General features: G+C 41.0%; 1 protein-coding gene across 3 annotated transcripts in view; it reads right to left on the bottom strand.

Moving 5' to 3' along the window:
* Positions 1-20,207, bottom strand: part of bcas3 (BCAS3 microtubule associated cell migration factor) — a 361,548-nt gene that overhangs the window by 231,608 nt on the left and 109,733 nt on the right. For all 3 annotated transcript variants that reach the window (XM_044353189.1, XM_044353190.1, XM_044353191.1), the window contains exons 17-22: positions 15,889-16,013; positions 14,446-14,611; positions 14,244-14,341; positions 5,014-5,114; positions 933-1,129; positions 449-546 (exon numbers count right to left, since the gene is read on the bottom strand). In XM_044353189.1, coding sequence (XP_044209124.1) covers positions 449-546; positions 933-1,129; positions 5,014-5,114; positions 14,244-14,341; positions 14,446-14,611; positions 15,889-16,013 — 785 coding nt within the window. The remainder of the gene's footprint in view (positions 1-448; positions 547-932; positions 1,130-5,013; positions 5,115-14,243; positions 14,342-14,445; positions 14,612-15,888; positions 16,014-20,207) is intronic.

Below are 20,207 nucleotides of genomic sequence, written 5' to 3' on the forward strand. Positions count from 1 at the left end.
CACTCTTTGTCTTTAATATAGGAAGTCGAACGGTCAAGCAGAGAAAAATTAGCAAACGACACTAACTGCTACAAGTGTCTTAGACTTGCATTGTTTATGGACTGTGCAACATCTGATCTAATTTTGTAATATTTCATAATGTCAAGTCTGTGTATACAGTAGACGTACATAAGCATTACTCAAACATCAAACATGGACCACAAAGACAGAACCACAACAGAATCTGACTCAAATGATGTGATAGCAATAATGAGTAAATATGACCAAGGAAATGGATACCAGTATGAATCGGCAGAAAATAAGACACATTTTAACCGACTACTTCAGACAATGAGAAACGTCAATGAAGTAGATGCAGGAGAGTGAAACAGTAGAAAGCTGTATCACAAAGCAGCAGAGGTGGTGTACACACAGTAGTAAGGTAGAAGAAATCCGTGTGGTTTCCTACCTGATCCTGCATCCATGATGTTGGACTGTCCTCGGCGATCAGCCACCAGCCGTGACGAGCCGGGCATGCTGACTGGCTCTGACCGCACCGGCTGGATCCTACACACACACATAACATATGTACATTATTGCAAACGCACAGAAATACTCATACAGCCACATATTAGGGCCTAAAACCCTGTTTGACTGGATCTGGTCCCAAGAAGCCATAGAGGCAGATTTGGGTTGTTGTTTTAGTGATTAAGTGTAAGGCTGCCTACAGGAGAGGGATAATTGTGGTGAAGTATATGATTATAGGAATATTATTCTTATACATGCTCTTATTAGGATAACTTTTGGTAAATTAGAATGAACACCACCTAATCTGCAGACCCTCTTTGTGATTATGGCTGATAACATAATGTGTACTTCTACATCAAGATCTAGGCCAATGCAGCTCAGATTGTTACCCCTGTGTGCATTATTTTTTGATAGTTTCACAGTACCTGAGGCTGTGCAGGTCCAGGTCGTCCGTGTCAAAGTCCAAGAGAGGCTGCTGGACGTCAGTGGGGCCCTGGGACTGAAGCACTGAGGAGGAGGATGAGATGACTGTGGTTTGGCCTGAAGGGTGAATCGTCTTAAACTGAAACTGGGGGCCCATCCACAGGCGCCGGTGGGGCCCTGTATGGGTCACAATCTCCACCTGAGAACAGAAAGGTAAAAGATGGTGAGTTCTAGTCTTCCAAATAGCCTTTGACAAAACTCTTGGAGAGACTGCGAGGTCTAATTTTTTGGCAGAAAAAGGGTACAGGCAGTGAAGATTGGCTATCAGCAGGTTCAAATACAAAACATCTGTATCACTGTTAAGATATGTCTGAACTCCACTACTGATGCATCAGCAGGACAGAGCACTGGCAGCTTGTTTGAGGAGTAATCATCAGTGGATTTGACATGGTGGTTTGGCATCAATGTATGTGCCGATACTCAAACACCCCATGCAGGACTCAGATGAACTCACTTACATGACATCCAACTAAAAGCTTGCTGTGCTCCTGCACCACTGCAAGTCTGACGATGATGTCAGAACTCGTCAAGGTCTTGTGTGTGTTGAGAGTGTTGGTGGCATGATGGGAAGTCTTCCCGGGGGGTTAATAGAAGTGTGATATGAGCAACAGAATGGCAGCAAGGCTGAGATGAGGCCTACTGGGAGAATAAGATGGCGCTGGCATGGCAGGCGGTCCATGGTTGCCTGAGCTGAGTGGCACTAATGTTGGCTGAAAGTAGGATAGGAAAGGGCTACGGAGTGGGTGACTCATAAACATTGGACTATTACTGCCTCCTTCGGTCTCCATCTCTTCTTTGCTTTGAATTCACTGACTAACAATTTCCTGCCTTGGACTCCCACTTTTCACTGCTCTCCCACGCTAAGTCTGACTTTTCAACTCCCTGCAGCACTTAACACGCCTCTTGGTGTCTCACTGTTCACATTTCATTATCTTTATTCATGTACGGGTTCATCTCTCACCTCAGCCCATCTCTAAGCTCACAGTCTCTCTCCACTCTGGCTGCCAGGTGCCAACATCTCTGACAGGAGAGAGAGCTTACACTCTCTTAATTCATCTGTGTGTCAGTGTTTATACACATATATATATGAACATACACATTTAGATATATATGGGCTGTCACAGCTGTGCAAATTAGGCCACATAAGAAGGAAGGAGGATTGTCACTTTGTGTGTGTGTGTGTGTGTGTGTGTGTGTGTGTGTGTGCTTTGCCAGTTAACACCATCAATGTCACGCCCAGCCGCAGAACTGAACAGCTGCCAGTGCGTTCTCTTTGCAGTGGGTTGGAAGGTCCAGATGTTACAGTCCAATGGCGACTCCCAACCCCCCTCTCCTCTCTGTCTCACGGACAGAAATGGTGACATGTTGCCTCAGATGTTGCCTTTACAGTCTACAGTATTGTCCAATGTCAATCTCAACACGATAACATGCTCAAATGAGGACTGCATATCGTACTTTCAGTTTTCTCTTTGAAGGTATCCATGTTATTGCACTTGGTTGGACAAACAAAAAGTGAGGTTCAACTTTTCTTACTTACTATCACACCTCTGCACACCTGGCCAATGGCTGTATAAAGTGGGTGTGAATGTCTGTTTCAGAAAGTTACAAAGATTGTTGGACCCAGCCCCTTTCAGATTCTGCCATCAGAGTCAGTTTCAGATGTTGTTACACAAACTGAAAAGCACATAGGCAATATGTATCAAGGCTGTAATACTTACACCGTCCATCAATACCCCTTGTTTAACAAAAAATGTATGTGACATATAACACTTAACACATTGACAAGGAACAATCAATAATCTATAGTTGGGGACAATATATGACATGAGTCATGCACAGTGGCCTAGAGCACATTTGTATTCATGAAATCATGGAATGGACTCAGAGAATCTTGAACAATTTAACCAACCACCAACATGACACCCTTTCCATCACATCAAAATTGACCTCAGGTCTCAGGTAATTTAGAGACCCGAGGTTTTGTCGTTCACTGACAGCCAGTAGAAGAGCGACTAACACTGATGGGCAGCAAATGGCACAATGCAAGCAGCAAGCTGAAGCACTGCCATGGAGGGTCACAAACCTCACATTTCATTAGGGGATGGCCGATCAATCCTAAATCCCAATCCAACGCCAAAATGCCCGCTGATAATCTAATGAAGGACACTGATATGCTATAATGAAATCCATGAGGCAGTACTTAGCCTCTAATTCAATCTAGCCTATATGTATTTAGCATTTCTCAACCCACCAGGCTGCGCGTGATATGTTTGGAGGGACTGGAATAAAAACAAACTACGATGTATAATTGATCGAAACCCATGTTTCATTTTGGTTGGGTCTTCTTATCCTAAAGTCACTGATAGTTTGTTCCACAAGAGCTACTTCTGAAACAACTCAGGTACATGTTAGGACTTACAGACCTGTACTGTTACATCTCAAACCACTAGCAAATGCATCACTACCACTGCTCTGACAGGAAGTTGCCAAAAATCCAGCTCAGTGCAATGGATAGTTTTGCTCCTGGCAAACTATCATGGCAGATATGAACTACGGCTTCTGCAAGCTAAGTGGGGTGCATTTTAGCCAATCAATTATGCATGCAGTGGAATTATTGATGGTGAAAATGTAGTGGGTTACCTGCCGACATCAGAGATGAGTGCTATGAGGGTTAACCAAGCTGAAAAGACCAGGATGTGTGTGCTGTGCATGATTATTCTAACATGTCTTGACCGAATACTGTGAAAACTTTGCCACAATTCATGATGGTGTAAATGATTGAGAGAAAGCTGCAAAGTAAGTAATCATTAGTGACTGAGCAGTAGCCAAACAAAACAGAGTAAATGTGTATGAAAACAAAGAATTGTGCTCTAATAGCTGTGTGTGCAAATATAAAAGGACAAGATCATATTAAAGTAGAATGAATTGAAAACTAAATCCTTGTGGTGACAGCATATCAACAGTTTTGAAGAGCTAATTTGCAATTTTATATGAAAGGGCAAAATCTTCACTTGAGATGAGAGAATGGCATGTCCCAACCACCATCCAGTTATGTCCTCCCAAATTCTTCAAGTTGGAATTTGGGAGAATTGTTAAAATTGTGCCAAATTTGATTATTATATTGATTGACTATCAGCTTATAAAGCTGTTACCGCTAATGTGTTAGCAAACTGTCACCCGACCTGAAACATAAAGATTCATTTGGAGTTGATTTTCTGTTCTATTAGGTAAGTCCAATATTCACTATTGTTTTATTTCTGTTTTGGTCACAAACTGTTGAGGGGAAATGCAGATTTAGGTGATAATTCTCTGTAAGTTTGACAATGTGAATATTACAGTTATTTGATCCATTGTTTACATACAAATATTGATAAGTGGGGCTTTAATCATGAATTAAACTGCAAACATTTTCCTCAGGATGGAAGCAGGTCACCTTGAAAATCCAAATTCTAACAGATGATGTTTTGGGTGAATTACTATACAGGTTATACTAGAAAAGAATGGATGAATTTGAAAATCAAAAGTGTTTAGTGGGATTTGCACATTTTCAGATAATCTGCTGGAAGGTATTCATATACCTACATATACCATATACAGTATTGTGCTTAGTTGTACATGTGAAAAGTGACAGAAATAGTTGTGTAAATAGGGCCAATCACTGAGAGAAGTCAGTATGAATGTTGGATTGTTTGTTCCATAAACTGAAAAATGTCAGACACAGCCTCCCCAATCCAGAAAGGAAATAATAGATTTCCATATTATGGACTTGAACTTAAATTTATCACTACAAAAACATGAGGCTTTGAGTCCTTCAGTAAAGGGAAAACAAACACATAAAAAAGGGGCAATCACAGTAACAATCTCTCAAGCATTTTCCTCTACAGTTCAGTGAGATAGGATCAGATCTGTTTCTGCAAGGCAACACAGGTGTCACGTCACTGATTGACAGATAATGTCACCCGTGTCTGATTGGCACAGACTAACTAAATGTCACTGTAATGTCGGTCAAGGTAAAGATCTGACCTGAGAGAGCCACTCCTCGTCCTCCTGTCCACTGTGGTCGGACGCCAGGCTGTCTGATGACTCGTGACGTGTGATTGGGCCTGGGCTCCCCGGGGGCATCGCTGAGAGAACACACATATGCACAGAAAATCACAAAAAAAACAACAAATGAGTATACTGACATTGATATTTTGAAGCTGAAAATAGCGAATAATTCATGAAAGATCATCAAATTTGACAGTTTTCTTGCAAAAAAGAATCTCAGGAATGAAAATAACCACTGTCTCCAACATAATGATATTCTTGCAAAGTGGAAAAGCTCCAACGTTATGAAATGTGACATTAAGTCAGCAAGCAGAGAGGGCTATCAGCAAGTCAAAGATGACGGTGTAGTAGTAGCAGCGCGGCACTGAATCACATATTACCATTAACTATTTACATAAATCAGCCTGTGAGAGAAAATGATAACTGACAACTACTTATTAAAGTGTGTTTGATTCATCAGGTTTTAGCTGATATGCTTTCTGACAGCCAATACCAATACATGAGGTCTGATAATTCACCTGTGATCAAGTAGGATAACTTTAAATTTCATGACTGACTGGACCAGATCTAATTTTAATGTTTAAGATCAAAAAACGATGAGTATAAGAGAAAGATGGTACAGCAGCAAAAAAAAAAAAAAGCCATGTGTATCTTTCTCTCACATGGGAATATGGGTGCGTGCAAGTGTGTGTGAAAAAGCAAGTGTACAGTAAAGTGTGTGTGAGAGAGAAAGTGTGTGTGTGTGTTAGATAGAGAGAGAGAGAGAGAGAGAGTGACAGAGAGAGCCAGAGACAGATGGGGCTCTTGCAAGCTTGAATAAGCAGGCATGGAGAATGAGGCCTAATGTGTAGAATCAGTCCTTTCTCTGTCTCCCACCTCAGGGATGGGGTTTGTTTAACACAGGAATGGCTAATAAACTTGTCAAGTTCACATCTGGAGCACAGGAGGCGCTCCTGTCTTTATCCACACACTCACATATGCCAGGTGTTCATGCACCCTGAACGGAGGCAGTTCTGTGTTTGACACCTCTGTAACTAATGTCGTGTGACCCCCCACCACCCCAACTCGCACATTATGAACTATACTCATTTCTTGCACCTGCTTCTGAAGTAGTGTTTGGTGTCTGTATCATGAAAATGAAAAAAAAATGTTTGGAATGGGAAAGATTATTCTGTGACTAAAAGTTCTCAAATGATTTATTCATCAGTTGGAAATTATCTTTAAAAATATCATCTAACCTGCTCTTTGACTGGACATTGAAATAAAATGTGAAAAGCTAAATAGTATTGTGTGAATGTACTGCACATGTTTAAATAATTCTGATGCATTCAAATATTTCAATTAATCTAATCAAGTCTGTTTTCACATCAGGGATACAGTTACATACAACTACAGCTGCAACTAATAAATATGTTCATTATCAGTTAATATCTATATTATTTTAAAAAAAAAAAGCTGTTAATTGTTGAGTTGATAAAATGTCAGAATACAGTGAAAAATGATGACAGCTTGCTAGGTTAGTATAAAAGTGCAGCATATTCTCATAGTTGAGAAGCTGGAACCACAGAATGTTTGGCATTTTTACTTGATAAATGACTTAACTATCCCCTCCAGACATTTTTATGATATGAAAATACTATGTCATGAATAATAATATCTGTCTGAGATGGGTTTTTCAACATAAAAGTTTAATTACTGTGGTAAAAATTCGTAAAATCACATCTAACCCTTACTTATATGCAAATAGTTTATGTCTCAAAACTTTAACTGTTGGAGACAAGATGAACTTCACTGAAAAGTCCATTCTCAGTGTGTGTGCACTGCAGGCTTCATGTTTCCACATCACATACTGAACCACGATTGGCTCCAGATTAGTTGTGATGTCATTATGCTCGTAGGTACACGCTTTAATCTCAGATTGAAGGTGAGCACAGATAAACTGTAGTAGTAGTTGTGTCTGCACAGTGAAGCTCAACATCTAAGTGAAGTGACAATAAGAACAACACATTTTTGAGTGGAGGGGGACTTAAAACTATTCAATTATCAAACTGACCTTTACATTTCTGTACATCAACTATTTGCTTCCACAAAACACACAGCAAAATGAAAACAGAAAGCTCAACATATCTGAGTTGTAACGATGTAAATGAATTGTGAGTGTAAGTGAGGGTAAGTCCAGCCAAATTAAAAAATATTGAAATATTTTTTAAGAATATTTTTTTAACCTGTACCCCAACACAATGGAGGTACATTTTGAGTCATTTGTGATACTCAACTCTTGAATAATAACATGAAAAATTATTATTATTATTATTATTTGCCAGGAAGTATTTCCAATATAAACTGTTCACTGTGAAATCAATGAATTATCCAGAGTAACACTCTGCAGAAAGACGTGTTGCTGTTGAATTTGTTAAATATAATTGTGAGCAACAAAAATGGGATTACATTCTCCTCCACTGTATTGGGGAGGAGGCAGAAATCTCAAAACCTGGACAAAGAAAACCAAAACTACATACATGGCGAAATACCACTAGTAAGTGATTTTTTCTTTTTTTTTTTGTCATTTGGGAGAGCTGGAGAGCTGACCCTTTAATGACCCTCACATAACGTGGAGAGGAAAACTAGAGCTACAGTGAGAGAGAGAGAAAGAGAGAGAGAGATGCAGGGAAGGTTTCTCATGTCAAATGGAAGAGAGAAGAACAAAGCCTGTGTTGTGTTACTTATTAAACAAAATCACGACTCATCTATTTCCTACCGCTTCCTTCACTCCCACTGCCTCTCTCTCTCTCTCTTTCTCTCTCCTTTTGCTCTCTGACCCTTGGGGCCAATAGCTGTTCCCTAATTAATTATTGATGTTCTGAAGCAGTTGGTGGACAGGCTAGATCAGGTTTCCTGCAGAAGGGGGGGGGGGGGGTGGCTTTCAATGGCCAGAGTCGCGGCCAGGATCTGGTGAGGGGAGCTAGTGGTCATCCCCATGGGTCAGGCAAAGAGACAATCCTCTGTGTGCGTGTGTTAGTGTGTGTTAGTGTGCATATCAGCAGCCAGACTGACCCCGGCAGTTACAGTCATATCTACTCATCTTAGTGTCCGGCTAGCCAGCCACTTGGCCTTCTGCTTTTACAACACTCATTACAGGCTCTTAAGAGACAGAATGTCAATGCAATTTCACAGACAGCAAATTTTTTTAAGTGCAAACTTATTGCACCACACTCAAGAGAGGAGTCTGAATTCCTGGCTATATGCATGTTAAAAATGTCTGTGTTTTGTTATATATTGTGATAGATTTAAAGAAGAGAATAAGCGAGTATAGGGCGATGTCACGACTTAGAAATGATCAAAGAATGGAAAAGGAAGTGCATCAGTTCAACAGTATGAATCTAGACAAATGTGCAAAATGAAGGAAAGAAAAGGGCACTTTATCCCATCCTGGGGTGTACAGAAATGTTTTCTCCACAATTATGTCATGATGCCTTTGTGCCCACAAATATGTATTCTTGGACTGCAAACTGTCAACAGCAGTGCCTCAAAAAATGTCAAGGATGTGTTGCTTCAGGTACCACGGGGAAGATGAAATATAATCCAGATCTCTCAGATCCAGAAGAGTTGGAAGGGTTGACAGATGGCCAAAACACTGCACAGCAATTTATAACACTATGAGTCTGGATTTCACAATTCTGGAAAATGATCACAGCCACAATCATTTTATCTTTTGTCACATCAGTCGTAAGGTCAACAGCAGAAATACAACAATTATTATATACTACCAGAAATGTATGCTTGCACATCTTACTGATTAAACTTTTTTTGCTGGAGCCCGCAGTGCCAGAATTGAACAACAGCGCACAAGACAGTAGTGACTGTCACCCTTTTACAGGCCAAATATACCTTCTTTAGTCAAAACACATTTTCTCTTGTAAAGTGCCTTGAGATGACTTTTGTTGTGATATGGCGCTATATAAATAAAAATTGATTGAATTGATTGATTGGTGGCGGAAAAATTGTTGTTCAGCTTTTATTGGATAATAAGTCATTCATCCTGAAAGTCTCAGATATTAATAGAAAATAAGTCCCTTGACATAGAGTTAGCCGATATCATGATATAACATGAGGAAACATTAATTTGTTTATGGGTATATTTGCCCGTTGTGGACAGTATTGCAAATCAATAAGCAAAATTGATGTATGAAAATATTTATCTGGTATTTCATTTTCAGGATTATCCAAAAACAGACATCCCCGTCTGGTTAATTTATCTATAAACTGTCTCTCAAATGTTCAACAAAGTCTATATACCTATAAACTCTGTTGAAAATATATGTATATGCTGTATTTATATCTGTTAAACAACACTATCCCATCCGTGGGACAATTTCGTCTCTGTAACTTAGGTTGAGGATCATTTAAACTCATTCTGACTTTTTGGTTGTAAAATATTAAGAGTTGCCTTTCAAATGAAGGGTTAAAGAACAGTAACCTTTATATTTTGGGTACATTATTTTGTGTACAAAAATGGGTGTGCCTGGAAAAGAGGTTAATGATACATTGAGATTGTTTTTACATAGATTTTTAGGACGTGGCGGTGGGTGCGGTTGAGGGATGAGGGAAGTCTATATATGATGTCATGTCTATATCTTGTGTGTTTATTACATGTGTACATTATATTTTCTGAATGGTGTCATTATTTGAAATCATTTTAAAAAAGACATGGTTATGTAATTATAAGAGCTACTTCTGGCCGACATGGGAGAAAAATAATCCTAAAACTGCCGATCAATCAGTAGAGCTGTTACTTACAAACTGTTTGCTTGTGATGGTTGATGTCAAAGATAAGCTGTATAATACATTGTAATTGATAAAAGACATGATTTCCAGCCAACCTACGATAATAACGGCCTTATTAAGGAGTAGGATGAATGAATTCCAATTTGTTTTTTGGGCAGTTTCTTTAATAAACACCATGATGGTTATGCGCTTGCATACACACATAACCAGAGAACCAATCTCCCCTACACTGCCGTGGAACAGAGTTGTCTGTGTCTCAGTCTTTATTGACTGTGGAGAGAGTGGTGTTTTGCTGTGCTGAAGGCTGGTAGCCAGTGGCCTGTTAGCCAGAGCAGTGAAGCAGGGAGTCAGAACAAGAACAAAGGCTGCCTAGGTATTGATGTAGCCCGACCTCCCGGGGCCTGGGGCCAGGGGCCGGACAGGCCGATCTCCAGGGATAGATAAGGGGCTAACAATCTGATAGATCTGGGGAGCTGGCTGCACAGTGGACAGAGGATAGCCGTCTTGTCTGGGCCATCTGCTCTGTTCACCTTTATCTCTTTCATTTGTATTTTTTAAAGGTTCATTTTGTTAGTCATTTATTTTCCCTTCTCTCTACTTTGACCTGCCACACTTGGTTGCCAGACATTTCACTTGCTAGCATCCCGCTTGACTGCTCCACCTGTCTCTCTTCTCACTTTCCTCTCTCCTCACTTTCCTCTTTTGAGTAGTATCCTGGCAGATAGGTGCTGGCATACTGACAGACTGGGATAGCTTAGTCATTATATATCATTCAAGGCATATTTGACTGACAGTTCCTTCATTCAGCCAGTGCTACACTTACCCCATCCTTTCTCTGCCTCTCTTTGATTACTGACCCAGTCATGGCGCCATGGCTTCTCTTTACCAAACGCCTGATGCTCCAAAGCCTTCGCTCCGGCCCCTCTCTCGGAGCAATTAGATCTATTGACGAGGCAACTGTGGCTGGCCTGTCATGGGCCTCAAAGTCCCAAGAGAGAAGCTGAGCCAGCCAGTCAGTCAGTCTCCACAATTAGCACATTATATGACAGGTAGGGAGGGGAGGGCCCCAGCCAAAAAGCATAGCCTCTGTTGCTGCCATCATCGCCATGCTCAAAGGAGCCAGCCAGAAATCCAGGTGGTAAATTATTCACCGGTTTGTTTGCTTCAGAGCAACTTTGCGGCGAGGGGAAGAGGTGTCGGAAAACATACTGCGGACAACTAGATAAACATCAACCCCCCCCCCAAAAAAATCATATGTGGAAAAAAATCCATGTGAATAAAAAGTATGAATGCAACTAATGAGGGTGTGGAAACCTCACATCCATCAAAGTATGGACACTGTTATTATAGGGATTAGAGCAGTCATTCTGTTATTACCCAGTTTTAACACCTTTGGGTGATAGAAAAAGGGTCCATTTACACACTTGCCTCATCGGCTAATGGCTACTCTTGGAAACACAGACAGAATTCCTGCAATTCCACCTCATCTCAAATAAAGGATTCCCCAAACACTAAAAACCTAGCTTGAGTCTGCTTTTATTAGGTCAGATCATACTACAGCGTCTCCTCTGTTTGTGAGTATACTGTATAATGTGTGTCTCTTTTTTCCTTATCTCTCCAAGGCAGTGCTGCTCGTTGCCTTCCTCTGCAAGGCTGAGTGCTGCCAGTAGCTGCTACAGATGGACAGGTGGAGATAGTGACCATGAAGTGGCGCCACCGCTGCCTTTTATCATCCCGTCCTGGAGGCTCCGGTCTGGCCTGACCCCGGCCCTTCCTCTCCCCTTCCTATTCCTTTCCCTGCATACTGCATTTTTAATCAGCCTGGGTCATCCAATATAGAGCCACGAGACCAGAGACCATGGCCTGTCAATCAAGCGCCGCCACCTCTTCGCCTTGCACCACCTTTCTAGAGACATACTCTGTTTGTTAGACAAGTACAGTAGCTACAGAGGATATTTATAGAGATATTTTCCTCATTCTTTCACAGTTTTCAGTCTTGTTTCTTGACTACAAGGAAAAATTCCTCTCTGGCTATCTGTTCACTCTTGTGATGGTTATACTGGCAATGTAAATTAGACCTACATAGCACAATTTGTTCTGCACGTAAGAACTGTGTGTCTTTTCAGTTTCCAATGCAGCGGCCTGATCTTTATGCTCAGAAAAAGGCGGCTGGACAAGGGGCGTATGGCTGTGCTGTAATTCATCCTAAGGTCAAATCAACTCTTTCTCCTGGATCACTTCTCCGTTGTGCTGCCAAGCCCTGGAGGAAACGGCAGAGGAGAGGGCTGGCAAGGGGACCCATGCTGAGAAACAGGATGTTGTGAGTCTGCGCTTGGGTGCAAAGCGCAGAAATGGAAGGTGGCACTCCAAGAGCAACTCAGTCGGCGGTGGTGGTGGTGTATAGGACACTGGCCCAGAGGGAAAATGGCAGGAGCACAAGAAGTGGGTTGAGGGCTGAACAATTATGTTTATAGCATCTTGGCCCTGCATTGGTTCACACTTGGTTGGTTTGGAGAATAAAGAGACACGGCGGTGTTATCTGGCTATTGCTAATTGGATGTAAATGTTAATGCAATGAATCTCTCTCATTATGCAGCCAGTTCCACTGCCCATGCTGGCAGAGAGAATGGTGGAATAAGCTGACGCCTGTGCCCGTCACTCCAAAGTGCCCTCATTGCTCTGACACTAGGAGAGACCATTAGCACTAATTTGAGAAAATATCCTACCAGTTAGACCTGGAGCACTGCAGAAGTCAACAGAGACGAGTAGAGAGATTAGGGTAAACACAGCTACCACTTGCCCTGGAGCACCACAAGAGCTAATTACAGATTTTGTGTGTTTATAATTATGGAGTGAGCTCAAAACGCCAGCCTATTCCAGGGGGTGGACTGATTCTGTGTGTGGCCATCCGTGTGCACTCTGCGTTTGCGAATTGGCCTTTCAGACGGCAACCTAAAGAGCTCACTGCTCTGTACTTGTTATTGAATTAGAGGGAGTCTAGGGTGTCAGCTAATTGGTCTGAGTGTGGCATCTTATAGCATCGTGCTAGCATGTCCCAAAGCAGCCGTGCAGTGTGGCCAGTAAAAGGATGGATTCAAGGTGTAGCACTGAACAGAAGATCTAAGATAGTTTCTGACAGACCTCAAGAAGATATGAAATGGTAGAAATAGTAGAAGTATCTATCTCTTAAGACTTTGAGAAAAGAAATGTTATGGCTGCTGACTGGAAAGGTCTCTTCTCAGCATGTGGCACCAATAAGAGGCTGAGGACTGGCTTTCAAGAGTCAACATGGAAAATCAGCAGGGAATAGGGGTCACCCCCTTGACTAATGATGCATACGGTACATACAGAAAACATACATGGTCATGTGAGCCTGTGAAACCAAAACATACACAGGCCTATATTTTATGATGCATAAATGTAATGACACACATCCTGGAATACATCAAAACCATCAGTATAACTGGTATTCATACTACCTTTTGTAGCACACCAATGTATCTTTTGAAAATAATGCTACTAGTAGTTAATTCAACAAACAACAGTGTATAAGGACTGCAGAAAAAGAAAAAAACAGCTCTTTAACATGACATGTTTGGGGTTCATATTCATAGAAAAACCTCTGTGAAGATCTGTGAGAATAATGCCATAAATTAACAACATGAAAAATAAGAAGACTAAAAACATATCTAATACTAAAGTTTAAGAAAAAAACACATATAGCAAAAAATATGAATTCATATGAAAGAAAGTCAAGAAAAAAAATCATATTTTTTCTCAGCTTAAAGCCTGAAATTTCCAAGACAGAAAAACTTGAACTTTTTTTTTTTTTTAATCGTGTTTGGTTCTGCACTGTCCACATCTAAGTCTTGCAAAATGGTCATTTAATATCCTACCATATTTTTCACAATAATCTTAAAGCCACACTGTAGGATTTGTTATGTGATTGTAGTTTCTTTCAAATTACTCTGGCTTACATTTATGTTTGTTTGTCTATGTGCTGTTTTCAGACAATGATTTTCTGTCTCTGGGTCCTGTTTGTTTGGTTACAAGCAGCAGTGTTCATTACTGTCTGCTCCAGTGCCTTTTTTTATACTGCCGCTGGTTTGACACCAAAGTTGGACATCTTCAAATTCTACACATGGTGGCTTTAAAAATTCTTCTTCTTCTATTGAGAACATTTCTATAATTTCTGTGATCACAAAAGTCCCTTTATTGTAAGCATGTAGAACTCAGGATCCCAGTTAACCGATACCTGAGACCCATCTTCAGTTCAAGTTGAGCTGCCTTGAACAAATCTGCATTGTTTTTGATCTTTCCATTGACTTGATATGCACTTGTCACTGTGCACTCACAGTCAACACAACTTGACTTGACTGGACACCCATGAACACAAAGAGAAAGGTTTGTATAGCCCTTACCAGCAAGAAGATACTGGTAGTACTGCACCAGGTCAGAGGCCAACACCAAGGGATGGTTGGAGTTGAAGGGTGGCTGCAGCTCATTCCACTGTGGAGTTCTGTACCAAACACAAAGCAGTGACAGTGTCAGCAATGACACTGACTATTAGTGACATCTTTTTTAAGGATAAAGCAGAAAATGTACAAATGAACACAACGTTACCTGGCTAGAGTCCAGCAGGCCCTTGGGCAGGTGCTGAGCTCCAAAGGTGTATCATCGCTTATCTTTTGAGCAGTACTTATTGGCCGAGGCTCTAGAACATGCTCCACCAAGTTACCGTAGCAACTGAGGATGTACAGTGAGTCGACCACCGACTGCCTGGACTGATCTGGGAGGAGGATGGGGGATTGATGATGGCTGTTAAAAACACTTCTTTAAAAAACAATTATTATAAAGTACATTCTCTAAAAATTGGGAAAAAATGGCAGAAGTCCTGACATGTTGGGACTTTGACAGAATACTTGTGTATGTAGCGATGTACATATTGGGCCTCATTCACAAATAGTGCGTACGCACAAATCTGTGCTTTAACTGTGCATACGAATGTTTTAAGCACAAATCCAGGATTCATTGTTCTTACTCTGCAAACAAATTTAGAACTGCCTTAGACCATGTGTACACACAAATCATAAACGTCCCACTGTCTTAAAAAAATGATATAGTCAATATTTATTCAATGTAAACAGTATATTAGAACCACAATTATTTAAAAATGACTGGGGCTAAATATACAACATTTAAAAATGAAGAAAAATCATCATCATAATTGTAATGGAATTATTAATTTATTAAAATTGTCCTGTTCCCACTTACAGATGATAATAGCTTATATATCGGAATTTCCATATTGGAATGTGACACCAGTTAATTTCCTCCATCAGACTTGGCTGTGATATATGCAGCTGGTTAAGCAGCAGCCTGTTCAGTGTCCTCACAGCCTGACAGTTCAGTAGTGGTACAGGGAGGGACGCTCTGCTTTCACTACATCACAGCCTGTTGTGGACAGAGACGTAACATGATGCACACCTGGCACAGCAGTAGAGATTTATTTAGATCAATTCCACAGATCTACACATTTACCAACTTTTTATATTGTTACAGATGTACTGGATGGTGGTGGTGCAACAGGTATGCAGGCTGTATACAGGATTCACAATCAGGCTCCGAACGGTTGTACCAATAACATGTTTACCAGCCAAATCTGCCTTTTCTGGCTTCTGCTTCTGAAACTTTTGTTTCCATTTCACCAGCAGTAAAGTTTGTCTAGATTTTTATCATCACAGCCCTCTTTGCAATGAGTGACAGCTCTCTACACTGCTGCACCGCTCCAACAGAGCTTTCCTTATATAGAGAAATAGGGGCATGGTAGTATGCTAATTACTGATAGCGGGCACGTGCCTTTCAATTTAGAATGATTCTGATTCACCAACATATCCAAAGTGGTGAGAAGAAAATTGGCCGCTGCGCACGTGTCATGAACCCGACGGTAATTTTGTGTGCACACTTACTTTGTGTGCAAATAAGAACATTTCTACGCATTTATTAGTGAATGAGGCCCATTGTGTCTAGAAAGGAGGTTGAGAGCAGCTGTGACCGTGGTCTAACCTTTCTCTCTTTTTAGGTTGGGATTAGTGATGAACCAAGACCGAGATGAGGCAAAGATGGCGGCCACACAAAACTCTCCCCCACTGGACTTGCTTGGTGAGATCTGAGGGGGCGGCTTAGCTTTGCTTCAGGAGGGAAAAGAGTACAAAGTTGAGACAAAGTGAAAACTGTGGCACAGTGTCTGTGGTCTCAAAGGTGCTCCCTGTAGTGTTTGTACCACTCAACATGTCTCTCTCAAATGAATTATGATAGACTGGTGTAAGTACCATAATCAAATGAGACCATGGAGAATAAAATCGATAACTTCAAGCTTATGTCCAATTGCCGGTTTGTCAGAATTAAGACTATATTTCCCATGAACCATGTTGCTTCCTGCCCAGTTACCCCTTCTTGGTGACTGGATTCATTGAATTAGACAAACATTGGGCTTTCAACTCTGTCATGTTCCATAATTTTAGTTCCATTTGCAATGAGGAGTAGCACACTTCCTGTTTTGTGCTGTAAAGGAGTTTAAATTTACCTCCAAAATCAACCCATTGCAACATAATGTAGTCTACTCAACGATGGTCTCATTTGTATACAATAACTGTTTTAATGTTTCTGAAAGTATGTGCTGATTTATTGAAGTTTAAATACACTATGAAGCACCTTTAAGACCAAGATTTGAATTTGTAATGCTTGGTCCATTAACGATAACAACCAGAAAATAAGTGGATTCAGAACAAGTGACAAATATTGAATACAAGTATATGAAAATTACACAGCGACATCTGTGAACACTAAACACAAATTTTATAAAAATGCTTTGCATGCAAGGAGCTAAGCGGGGGGATATTTAAATGCCTGCAAATAAAACATCCACTTTCATAGCAAAAAATGAAAAAAATATTCTGCTTTGGCACATTTTAATTAAAATGGAAAGAATGTTGGTATATGACATATTCAGAAAATAATCAAAATCAGTCCAAAACTCAAAAGATATTCCTTACAAAATGTCCACTTTCTTGATAACTCCCTATACTATTCAGTCACCAGTCTACATTATCTTCTAGTCTGTAATAGATGGTATGAGTATCCGTGTGGGAGACGGCAATTAAGTGTGTTCCTGTCTTGGCTTGACAATGCTTCCATACCAATATTGACTCTTCACCAAAAATACACGGGTTTTCTCATTCATTTCTGGAAGCTGGAGTAGAATGGCCAATTACAACAACCACTAAGGGCTTCAGTAAAAGAAAAACGTTATCCATGTGGAACATCTTGCATTACATGTCTTGTAAAATTTAGGGATGCACCAATCCAACTTTCTCTCTTCTGTTACCAATTCCAATACCTCAGTTCAAGGTATGTGCCAATACAATACCAGTGATCTCTTCTTCCAAAATTCAAAATCTGTATACCTCACTGCATTGAGCCCATTGGGATCATAAAAACTGAGCTGGTGGCCTGCCTGGATTGATAGTGGAAAGAGTGAATTTTATTACATTAATGAAGAATCTGTATTTAATGTGGATTGATCACGTGTGGCCAATCCACCAAAGGGGTCAGTATTGTGCTGATACTGATCTTACATACCAGTGCATTCTTAGCATAAGCAACATTTACCTCATCAGTACAGAGATGGAGGAGAAAATTGCTGTTTCTATGATTTTTTTCCATGGTTGGACAATACTGACTCAACAGCATATAAACCACTGTGAGGTGCCTCTGTGTTTAATAAGCCTATAAAATGGACTTCCTATAGGCCTTTTCCATACACATGTGCTGGCTTGGCTTGGCTCAGTTTGACTCGGCGCGTTAGTCCTGCGCAGCAGGGATTTGCATCTCCATTACAACAGGGCTACCCACTTGAAGATGAGTCCTTAACTGATGACGCACCACCGAAAGCAGCAGGCTGTATACATCATGGCTGTGACTACTGGTCAAAGTCACGGCTGTAAAACAATGGATAAACACATTTCATTTCCTAAACGTTCTTCACAATTTTGTTACTTAAAAGCTTTAAATATGAAGCAGCAGCAGGAAATGTGTTTTCATCAGCAGTAACTTGACACTGCTCCGATACAGCTGAAAGCTGAAATAAAGTAGATATCTGAAAGTACAAAACAGGGATGCAGGAGAGAAACTAGGCTTCAAACTACAGAGATTCAGTTTCTACAAAAGTAGTGAGAGCTGAACACACAGAGACTTTTAAAAGCAGCTTTCTCTCTGGTCTCCAGCACAGACATGAGTTGAGTCTTGCTGCACAACACATGCTTGTTTGAGAGGGAGAAGCGGGGAGAAGGGGGGTTGTCACGGGTTGGCAGCAGTTGGCGAGACGTCACTGCAACCCACTTAGAGGAGGGTTGGGCGCACTTTGGCCCGACTCTTTCCTGATGGAAACGCAAATCAGCGTGACATGGTTTGACTCTGCGCGGCCAAAAGTGCCAATGGAAAAACCCTACTAGTTTAGTTTAGTTTTCTATTGTATTCTGTAGCAACACTCTACACACACAATATTTTGGCTGTGCTACGATTCAAATGAATGCGTGCTTACACTGGAAGTATACAGCAAACAAAACAAAATTCAGAGTGTTCAAACAGGCAATACAGCAAGTTCGCCAACAAAAAGAAGCACCACTATTTACTTAAGTTCTTACAGTGTGCACAAGTTGGCCAGCTGAACTTGTCCTGATCATCCTTTAGCCTTGCTCACTGACCCCCAGTTTATCATTGCTGGCAACTACTGAATAATGTCATGTAATTGATTTTAGACTGTGAATTTCAGTATACTTGTACAGAAATATATTAATTTAAGTACAACTTCACTTGTTTTGATAAACTTTCAAGTCATTTATACTTATAGACCTCATAAAGAGCTTTAAGACACTGTGGATGCACATGACCTAATGAATATTTAATATGTATAACAAAAGTTATCACTCGGTGGAATGAGCACCTCACAATGGCAACATCCAAGCTGCCTTCCCTTGCTGTCTCACTTTGCGTTAGCAACAGGAGAGAATTTATTGGGAGTTATTGGATTATTCAGCATGTCAGGACTGTTCGAGAGGAAACGGACACAGAAAGGGTTTTCAGCTGCAATAGAGCTCCCCATATGGAAATGATCAGAGAACAGTAGCTAGGTCTGGTATTATTGTCCAGCCTTATAACCAACCTGGACAGTAAAATGTGGTCACAGCAGATCAGGCATGAGGTGGGCTAAGGGTTTGAAGACCCATGGTGGTGTCACACACCCCTGGAGGGGTGCTCAACCTTGACCTTTGGAAACCACACCGGTATGGAGGCAACATACTTATAGTACTTCTGTCTACGTTCAATTGTTGGGGAAAAAAGATAAGGCTAAAAAAGACAGATGCAAAGACAGAGGCAAATGGGTGCAGAAAAATAGAAATTTTTGTCATTCTGTATTGCCACTTATACTCAGCTCATTAAAGGGGGTGTTTTATATATGTTTTGGTTTAAGTGGAACACATATAAGCTGAAATGGATAGTTAGCATGAGGAGAAACAGCTCCCATGGCTGATTGAAAAAACTTCCCCATAAAAAAAGCTTGAACATCAGGGAAACATAGCAGAGCACCTGAAACCAGGCCTATTGAGCATCATCCATCAGCAGTGTCCAACTAACCTGTACCAGCTAGAGGAAATAGTTTCTGCAATTCTGGCACTGGTGCCACCTGCAGGAAATGAATTACAACTTATGTTTTTTTTGGCTGGACCAGCCATGGACCAGCTCTATAACCGCAGTTGTCCGTGAGTGGGTGAGTGAATGATGAAGTTACACCATTGGTCAGCTGGCCGAGTGTTGGGGTTTCCCCATTGGCTGTTCTCTTTCTCTTTCAAATTGAATCGGTGCGAGATGATGAAAGCGGAGGGCAGCAGTGCAGAGTGACTGTGTTTCCTGCTCCAAGCTCTGACGCTCTCTGGTGTTAAATGCAGCAAAGTCGGCTAAACTCCTGTTTAAACAGATGCGTACCAGTCTCTCTACTGCCGTTTCTGTGATCAACTCTCCGGCTGACAGCGCTGTCAGCAGCCGGCAGTAGAGACGCTCTACAGTGTGTTTGGATTTTATAACTGAACTAATGCCAGGACGCAAGCTTTTTATTTCACTGACATTTTCACATCACAAACGATGAACAGCATTAAAACATGAGACTCATGTAGCTGTTATATCAGTTAGTGTGGGCAGCCGCTCTGAAGGGAAGCCTCCTGAATTTGCACCCAAAATGCTGGCAAAACTTTCATTTACAACTTCCACCACAGCCTCCATGACCATCGACCGGGAAAGAGGCAGAAAAAAGGCGCATAGAGGCGTGA

This window comes from Thunnus albacares, chromosome 6 (genome assembly GCF_914725855.1).
Source record: "Thunnus albacares chromosome 6, fThuAlb1.1, whole genome shotgun sequence".
NCBI lineage: Eukaryota > Metazoa > Chordata > Actinopteri > Scombriformes > Scombridae > Thunnus > Thunnus albacares.